Here is a 9,179-nt window from a genome sequence, read left to right as displayed (position 1 = left end):
TTCGATCACATCTGTAGGAGGAGTTTGTTAAAGTACAAAACGTGCCCATTAAATTTAAAATGGCCAACTGTCCTGTTGGGTTTAGGGTATGGCTTCAAGAGGCTTTTTTTTTTTTTTTTTGGTGTCCTGGGACGATACACGTGCCAAAAAACATATAGGCTAGATCAAATGTGAGGACTGCTTCGTTATCATGTTGCCAGTAGGTGGCGCTATGACTTTGAGTGATTATTGGCATATGGATGTATGTCCTCAGGGCGGGATCCTCACAGATAGCATAACCTTTTATCGTCAATGCCTTCAAATTGCACAGCTAAAATTTGAAGTCGATCTGATTAATTCTCTTGGAGGACTTTGTAACAGAACCTGTAAATCGGCGAAAATGACCATTAAATCAAAAATGGCCGACTCTTGTTGGGTTTAGGGCATCGCTCCAGGAGCCATTTTGCCACGCTCATGCACGTAAACATACACGTACATTTCCACAGGACTTGAACTTTGTGCAAAGTTTTGTGAGTTTTTGAGCATGTTTAGGCTGCCAAATGTGCTTAATTTGCAGAAGAAAGAAAGAAAGAAAAACAATTCTGGGGCCCTAAATAACAATTAAAGGATAAGCCAAGTTATCAGTTAAAATCATTAAAATATTTGGAAATTAGAATCTGAATGTTTTTTCCACACAGAGGGGAATGAAGGAGTTTTTATACCTGTTGGTTTTGGCTGCTGGGAGTCTAACCCTAGTCACACCGTAGGAGGAACAGTAAATTAGCTCAGACACACCATGATGCACATTTGATCTCTTAAAGCTGGACCAGAAGAGTCTTCCATTACTTAAGCCTATAATTATTGACACAGTTCAGTTTTTTAGCTGATGAATGGGGCTAGTTAAAGGCCACCCATCCACCCCATTAGCCTCACTGTGTGTGGTTGTAATCTGAATGTTGAGCCCTCTGGAGCTGATGGGGGCAAAACATCAGCAGTGGGAGACCCAGCAGATAACCATGGTGGACTCAAACACTTAACCATGTTGATTTAGATGTGGTGATTGGTGCTGGCGTGTGACCTCTATATCTACCACTTGTGCTATTTGTGGGTCATGTGTTTGTGATGACAGAATTAGACTGTATAGTTTTTTTTATATGGATTACAGCATAAGTCCTGTTATGTATTGATAAATGTATACAAACAGATGAAAAAACCCCAAAAGCCACTAAGTTTTAAAATATATGAAGCATACGATTTTTTTTGTATAAGTAAAGAATAATTGATTTGCACATGAACACAAAATCTAATTTTGATTAAGAAAGATCACTCATGGCTGTCGAAACAGTAGAAGTAACAATGTCCTGTTTTCTCCATGTTAAGGCAGTAAAAATATGGTCAAATCTGCGTGACAAAGAGTTAAAGTTAATGCTTGGTGCATAATGGAAAGCCTATGGCTCAGTCCCATTAGATTCATGACATTTGGTGCGCTTAGCCTGCATGGTTAACTGAGTCTTGCGCCAACATTAAGAGCATTTACTTGAAATACACCTCCCCAATATGTATGCAACAGACATTCGCCACATCCAGATACAGGAGAGGTCATGGCAGCTGCTGCTTGGACAGAGATCTGAGAAAACTGGTGGACATTTGAAACAGATTTATTTGGGAAACAAAGCATCGAGGGCTTTCATTATTCAGTACAACAGAGAGGGCATTCATTGAGTTTGTACAATGGCATTCTAATCCATATGCACCTTCTCTGACAAGGCAAAAAGTCAATTGTATGGCAAGCTTGTAGGCTGCTGCCAGGGATTAACAACTCCCTGAGGAATACAGTCAGTATTGACTTGCTATTTAAATGTCTGCTCTCTGTTGCTGCCCTCTGCTGGTCTGCATTCAATGTGATTGTAGCTCTCAAAACACCATATCCTGTATATCACTGCTACTGTACTTTTGGGAATAGTTAGGTGTGAAAAGATGTATTTGTGACCATTACACATTATTGTATAGTATCTATAGTACACCACCATTAGCCTAAATCAGTAGTCATAGAGGTGTATCTCATAAGACAGCTGTTCCCTCATCTCAAACTGGATTTATTTCTTTATCAAGATACAGATGTTGTGTGGGAATGCCATAGAACTCTGAGAATTATCCTTCAGTTTATTTCTTTCAGAAAAAGTCAGAAGTCAGGGTTAGCTTAGCGCCAGAACTGCTAGGGATTGAATGTTTTACTCAAGAACACTGAAGCAGAGCACATTCTTGTTCACAAGAATGGTGCTAAACACTGACTTTTGCCTTTAAGGAGGGTCTGTCTGATAATTAGGCCACCCATCCACGTGAAGTCTGAAAAATAAGGGGATTTCCTGTTTTTTAAAAAAGCAAGTCACGAGATAAAGATCATCTTTGACTATGTGGAATTGGGAATGCAGATATCCTAATGCTTTTTTCACAGTTATCTCAGCAAAATGTTGGTACACTCAACATTGGTTTAAACTTAAATCACAAAAAAAGAAACACAGGATTAAAATTTGTCATTAAGGATTGTTACTACAAGGATTAATTAAATAACAATTGAAAACAAACAGCCCGTGTGCACTGTGATGGTAGTGACAAGACATAAAATCACTTAAAGATCCTCTCCAGACATGTTCTAAGATATATTTTGTTTTTGAAAAAGGTAAATAAAGTCATAACAAATTCTTCAAAGCAAATGTAATTGTTTTCCCTCCCTCTCAGAACCTATGAATATGCAAATCTTCAGTGAAAATCAACAATGCCACTTCACAGAAGAGAGGTTTCATGGTTTCCACACCACACTTGTCACATATCGGATCATGATTGGCTCCAAACTAGATAGTGATGTCACAAAATCATCAAAATCAAAGTCAGATTTTCAAAGTCCCCTCCTTAAGCAGGTAAATGTGAAAAAAAAGCCTTCTAGTGTCAAACTCTGAACAAATATGCTGCACAATGAAGCTCAAACATCCAAGTAAAGTAACACATTTTTGAATGGTGGGTGTTACATTTCTGGAAATAAAAATGCGGCATCTCTACAACAGCAGCCAGGCCAATGTCCTTGCTGAGGCACATGATATAAGTTTGGAGCTGCCTTTACTTTTAAAACAATTTAATGTATAACAAATGCTTTATATACTTTTTTTTTCTCATGAAAATCAAGCAAAGGACATACAGTGTATTAATGCAAATGGCCTTCTAAGTTCTTAAACCAATAATTACAAAATGCCTTTATAGTGGACCAGAACTTTATACATAGAATGAGTCATTCACCTAAACTTTACTCATCCGCACCCATTTTCAATGAACACTGCCTGTCTCCTGCTGGAGAGGATGGGTGTGAATGTACAGTGTCAAATTACACACACATCACAAACCTGCTCAACAGGCCCCTTTCACGGGCCCACTGCACCTTCATTGGCTGAGCCTCAACGGCCACACTCAACCAGCCTATTTCCTGCATGGCAAATACTAGGAAATGACATCACAGCAGCGAGACCTGCCACAAATGCGTTGAAAACAGATGAGGGCCAAAGCATTTCAGATGTCTCTTGACTCAAGTTGGACACAATTCAGCCTCTATTGCAAAAACCTTTGAGGCAAAAACAATCGGCCCATAAAACAACATTTAGGAACGCCACTGTGAAGGATGTCTGCTGGACACAAAGAGACTCCGAGAGACACTACATGTCAAAGTGGAGCTGTTGTTTTTTTCTCAAACCCTTTGATGAGTGGTGAGTAGTTGCTGGCAGTGTGTGCTCGCACTGCAGCTGGAGTATATTTACTACTTTACACAGAAAGTTTCACCATGTCATTATAACTAATACTTGGAGAGTTGTGAGTGACTGTTGCTTTTCATGTCTGCACCTAGATGTTGAATCCGACTGGTCTCCAATTCATGATGCTGCCTTTAATGGACGTGTCCTCGCTCTGCAGAGACTCATTGCTCAGGTAAAGTTTAATGGGATTTTCTGGGATTTGTTACAGTGCATGAAGAGATCATTATAACATGCAATTTGGAACAGTTTTTCTGAAAATCATATGTTATTACATTTTAAAGTGATTAGGTCTCAAAAGAGACTCAGTGAATTGTGAATGTATATTTACTGTGTATTGTTCACAGGGTACATGTGTAAACCTGAGCACTCTGGACCAGGTTTCCCCCCTCTACGCAGCATGTATGCAAGGCAATGTGGCTTGCGCCGAGCTTCTGATAAAAAATGGGGCAAATGTCAGTAAGGCATCATGGTCTAATTATGCTTTTGCTTTTGTGAATATTAATATATTCAAGACAATCCCAAATCAAGACAGTATGTTTAGTGCCTTTGCTTAAAAAAGCTAAATACTGCTCTAGTCTAGTTAGGAGACAACCATAGCCTATCAATTATTGCTGGGTTTAACTTTGTGCAGGTGCATATTGGTAAGAGATTAACCAAACACACATACAAACACGCATGCAGACACATCCATACATGCACAATAACACATTACAACATACAAATCCGCAGATACAAAGTCTGACTTGTCAAACCACCACAATGTCCTGCATGTTAGACAGCAAAGCTGCACAGTGTGGTATTATTTATATACATTAAAGGTTCATAACATCACATTATTGCTTCTCATTTGTTACTTTAAATTATCATCGCTTTCCTGACACTTGCTCATACTCATAAGCTCACTGTAAAAAAACAGTTTTTTTTGTCCATTATTCTGGCTTTTAATTAAATTAATAAATTAATTTCTGGTGGATTGTCTCAAAAATCTACGTACCCATGCCAGGTAAACAGTTCAACAGTGGATGGACAAACTCCCCTGTCAGAAGCTTGCGCTTTGGGCCATGTGACCTGCGTATCGCTGCTGCTTCAACATGGAGCGACTCCCCTGGGGACCAGCTACACCAGCTTTCCAATTCACAGGGCTGCCGCTAAAGGTTAGAGGTTACATTCCCACAGCATACGCACGGATAATCTATGCTGAATCAGTTTGGTCAAAATGCACAGAGTGTCAAAACATCAGAATAGATAAGGTAAATGTATTTTAAAAATTGTCTGCGTTGTTGTAGCTTACAAAGTAAACCGACTGCATATTCTTGACAAGTGCAGATTTCAAAGCAAATCCTTTCAAGTCCATCACTTCTCATTGTGATGATTCTGGTATCTCTGTCTAGGTCACTCAGAGTGCATTGAGCCTCTTGTTCAGTATGGTGCAGATGTGGATCAGTATGTCGACCAGTTGGGCACCCCTCTCCACGTTGCCTGCTCCAATCAGCATCTGAGTACTGCTAGGAAACTGCTTCAACTTGGTAAGAATGCCTTTCACGTAACCTTTCCAGTAAAGGTCTCATTTAAGCTGAGGAGAGGACTATCAACTGTAAAAACATTGGAATTTTATAACAGTATGTTCTTAAGAGGTCTCAGAGGTGGATAGACATCTCTTGGGTCTAACTGACCTTAGTGACGTTAGAAATGTCTGTGTCTTTTTGGCAAAAAAATGGAATTCATATTTCTTCATGCAGAGCCCACAAAACATATAAAACACAACATATTTTCTTATTTGGTGTAATAACACCAAATATTAATTTCTGTATTTTGACACCTTCATCAAAGCCCCGTTTGTGGCTAATATGTTTCTACATATTGGGTTTTAATAGGGTCAGAAAAAAGTTTAAAAGTATTTAAAGTAAAGAAATTGGATAATTTTGTAATATTATTATCTTTATATTTGCACATACAACAGTGGTGTCTGTGAAAAACCCAAACAATAATAAAGTAAAGCCAATGTTGAGCAGAAATTTTATTTTGAGCTATCTGATAGTGGTGTAAAAAGTAAAAATGTACCTCTATATTACATTACATTACAAGAAAATTTGAAAGTAAAGCAGCACTTCACAATAATGCTTAAACAGTACTTGTGTAAATGTACTTAGTTACTATCCATCCATGGCTGTTTCATATGGTCTGTGTAAAACTCATGCTGTGTCTTACTTAAAGTAAAATAAATGTTTTGGGCTCACTGATTCGAATATGCATGACCTGAGTAAATGCAATGTAACTAGGAAATGGCCCAATATACTTTATGTAAGCAATATGAGGAAACATGGTGCTCTGAGCTCTGCTGTAGAAGAAGGCAGGCTTTACCTGTCAGAGATTCTCCTCACCAGTTACATAACATAAAGACATCATACCTCATTAGTCTCTGCTCACCTTCAGGTGCTAGTGTGAACAGCAGTGTGTCTGGTGGTGACAGCGTGTGTGGTGACTCGCTGCTGCACATCGCTGCCCGTCTGTCCAACCCCGAGTTGGTGTCTGTCCTGCTTGACCATGGGGCTGATCACACCCTCAGGAACTCAGAGGGCAAACGGCCACTGGACCTCACGACTCCCAACAGCCTGGTGGAGAGGCTGTTGAGACAAGCAGGAGGTATTCAATCCAAACTGGCCAAGTAGCCTCAACTGTGTGGATTCTCATGGCCTTTACATTAGGTTGGTGCCACAAGATAATAATCAAAACATCTCTCTGTTATGGCTTCCACCCTGATGCCTGCCCAGGAGTGTCTCCTCTAATGCAACTATGCCGGCTGCACATCAGGAAAACTGTGGGCAAGCAGAGACTGGGCAGGATACACGGCCTTCACCTCCCCACAGAAGTGAAACAGTACCTTCTCTACCAGTCAGACCCAGCAGATTACTTGGCCTTTCAATGTCAGATTTCTGAGCATTTCACGTACAGATCAGTAGGGGGTGCACTTGCATAATATTGCAGTGAGAAGAATCCACCATGGAGAACTATAATTCTCCTTTGTTACAGACCTCGGTAAACAATCAATCTTGACTTTTACAGAGAAGAGTTTTTCTCATTAAATGTTAACAATAAGATATACATATTTAAAATGGGAAGAAGGGCTCATTTGATCTAATAATTGTTGCAAAATTTATGTTAAATAAAGTTGAACACACTGAAACAATCTTTCTTATATTACGCTCTACATTCAGCTTATATTGTACTTTTTTTATATGTAAAAACTAAATAAATAAATAAAAATAATGAATGTTTCTGTTTTTGATGCTGCTGCATTCAGATTGTTTCCTTAATCTACAGTAGATTTACTCTCATATGAAATCTTCATGTTCGGTACATGTCGTTCCGGCAGAATTCCTGGAAATGGTTTAGCATCTTGCAGGGCACGTACTATAAGTTTTCCAAGAGCAAAAAAAAAAAAAACAAACAGAAAAAAACATGTTAATAGATTAACTGACAACAAAGCTAAGTCTTCTCCAGTTCAGTCATTTCCAAAGTGTCTCTGATTGGGAAAACATTTTTGAAGCTGAACACATCACTATTACCATGGTGTGGCCCACTGCACAAATGTATTTCTTTATACCGTAACTATCATGACTAAATAATACAAATGGGTCTCAATGTCTTGATTATTAGGTGCCTCCCTCAGGCTGGATGGGAAAGATATCAGCGGGCGTTTTTGTGTTTCATCTGTCATATGTAGCTGGATGGCTGCTATGTTTTCCATTTATTTCATGCATAGTCATACTCAGTATAGTAATAATAAGTAATAATACCAGTATAGTTATGAGTCAGCATCCAATGCACCAAACCACCAGAGGTTTGAGCTGCTAAAACCCTTTTCTTTCTTTCCTGTACTTTCTTTTATTTTCCAATGTGTTGCTTTTGATCGTAATGAAGCTTTGGTTAAATAAAATTATTAACATTCAGTTTGTACAAACAGTGTGTAATGTTTAGCTATTTAAGACACACTGTATAATTTGTCTACAGTTTATGTTCAAAAAGAGACAACAAATATATATAAACATCTCGGCATAGTGACTGTAAAAAGTAAGAATCCAATGTTACGGGTTTGTGGTCACACACACGATGTGTTGAAATATCATGCAGATTATTTTGTACACAGCAGAAGGATCATGCAAAACAAACAAACAAAAAACATTAAGTGAACCCCCGAATGCATACAGAAAAAAGAAGACAAAACACATCAACAAAAAAGTGACAGTGAAGTATTCATTGTATGAATGAATATGTTACAACCCAGTTGCACTCTGCCTGTTTTCCATTAACGCTAAGTTCAGTAGAGAAAAGCCACAGGGATGCAGTCCTGCATCAACATGGGAAATGCTCTTCCCTGTGCCCATCTGAGAAATGGAGCTTCTCAGGCTTTTATTAGTTTCTAATTTTCTTGTGGTGCCTGATTACTTATTATAATAACCTGAGGAGGAGAGAGGGCACTGCAGAAAGATGAAGCCTATACATATATATTGTATATATCTATACAAATGTTCTAATACCATTAATTCAGAAGATAGAATATAGATACAATGTTTTATTTAGGTCACCACTTCTCTCCATTGTCCAAATCTAGTATTTACGATGTAGCTGGCTTATTTCATGTTAATCATTTGTTTATCCACTGCCTGAAGGAACACGCATTGCAAAATAGATCCATATTTTCCTCTTGATTCCCACAATAGTTTTGTCCACACAAGTCGCATAAATTTTGAGTGTGTGAGCAAGGTCATTGGCACCCAAAACTCAAGGGCTCACTGAACTCTAACCTGTGCGTTTGTCTGTGCATACAGCCAATCAGTGGGGCTGACAGACCTCACAAGGAAATAAGGCAGAAAACAGGTTTAGGATAGAAGTAGTGAATCAATAGTGAAGAGAGAATGGAAAATAAATCTTTTCCAATATAGTATTCTCTTACCGGTTATATTTGTGTTCCTACACAGTTATGGGAGCCGACTACTGTGTACCACCACTGTATTATAAGCATTTATTTCAATAGGTCATTTATGTGGTAGCTACCACTGTTCACTGTGAACAGCAACATCCGCTACATTGGTGACAAAAGCTACAGCTGCTCAACTCACTCATTCCCTTCTTGTTACACGCAGCACTCATTAACTCTCCATCAATTCTGCCCCATCCCAATTTTGCCACATGAACTAAATCACCCTCCCCTCAGCCGCCGCATGAGTGCCCGGGGCTAGCCACACATTGAACCTGGTTTCTATTTAACTGGTGTTTAATGTTAAATCGATACTGTGGAGGAGCTTCTGACATACAGTATCCACTGTCTGTAATTAGTGACATATAGATAGTCAGGTGAGATGGCTCTGTCCGGTAATCGGCGTCAAATGGCTGCTCAAATAA

General features: G+C 38.9%; 1 protein-coding gene across 2 annotated transcripts; it reads left to right on the top strand.

Moving 5' to 3' along the window:
- The first annotated feature begins 3,355 nt into the window (after positions 1-3,355).
- Positions 3,356-6,986, top strand: LOC123973863 (ankyrin repeat and SOCS box protein 9-like). 2 transcript variants are annotated; one of them, XM_046054212.1, is made up of 7 exons: positions 3,356-3,731; positions 3,869-3,948; positions 4,121-4,228; positions 4,780-4,930; positions 5,168-5,302; positions 6,210-6,419; positions 6,548-6,986. In XM_046054212.1, exons 1-7 carry the CDS (start codon positions 3,647-3,649, stop codon positions 6,751-6,753), a joined length of 975 nt encoding a protein of 324 aa, XP_045910168.1. In that variant the 5' UTR covers positions 3,356-3,646; the 3' UTR covers positions 6,754-6,986. The 2 variants fall into 2 exon arrangements, with proteins under 2 accessions (XP_045910168.1, XP_045910170.1); XM_046054214.1 differs by lacking the exon at positions 4,121-4,228.
- The last annotated feature ends 2,193 nt before the right edge of the window (positions 6,987-9,179 follow it).

The sequence above is a fragment of the Micropterus dolomieu genome, linkage group LG07 (assembly GCF_021292245.1).
Source record: "Micropterus dolomieu isolate WLL.071019.BEF.003 ecotype Adirondacks linkage group LG07, ASM2129224v1, whole genome shotgun sequence".
In the NCBI taxonomy this organism is placed as follows: domain Eukaryota; kingdom Metazoa; phylum Chordata; class Actinopteri; order Centrarchiformes; family Centrarchidae; genus Micropterus; species Micropterus dolomieu.
Note: the sequence above shows the minus strand (reverse complement) of the source record. Positions and strands in the feature narration are given on the sequence as shown.

Bases quoted from the DNA above. Each gene is read 5' to 3' on its own strand.
- LOC123973863 (XM_046054212.1), top strand. From the start codon at position 3,647: ATGTCTGCTGGACACAAAGAGACTCCGAGAGACACTACATGTCAAAGT. The intron at 3,949-4,120 runs GTAAAGTTTAAT...TATTGTTCACAG, and splicing joins TGCAGAGACTCATTGCTCAG to GGTACATGTGTAAACCTGAG. The intron at 4,229-4,779 runs GTCAGTAAGGCA...TACCCATGCCAG, and splicing joins TGATAAAAAATGGGGCAAAT to GTAAACAGTTCAACAGTGGA.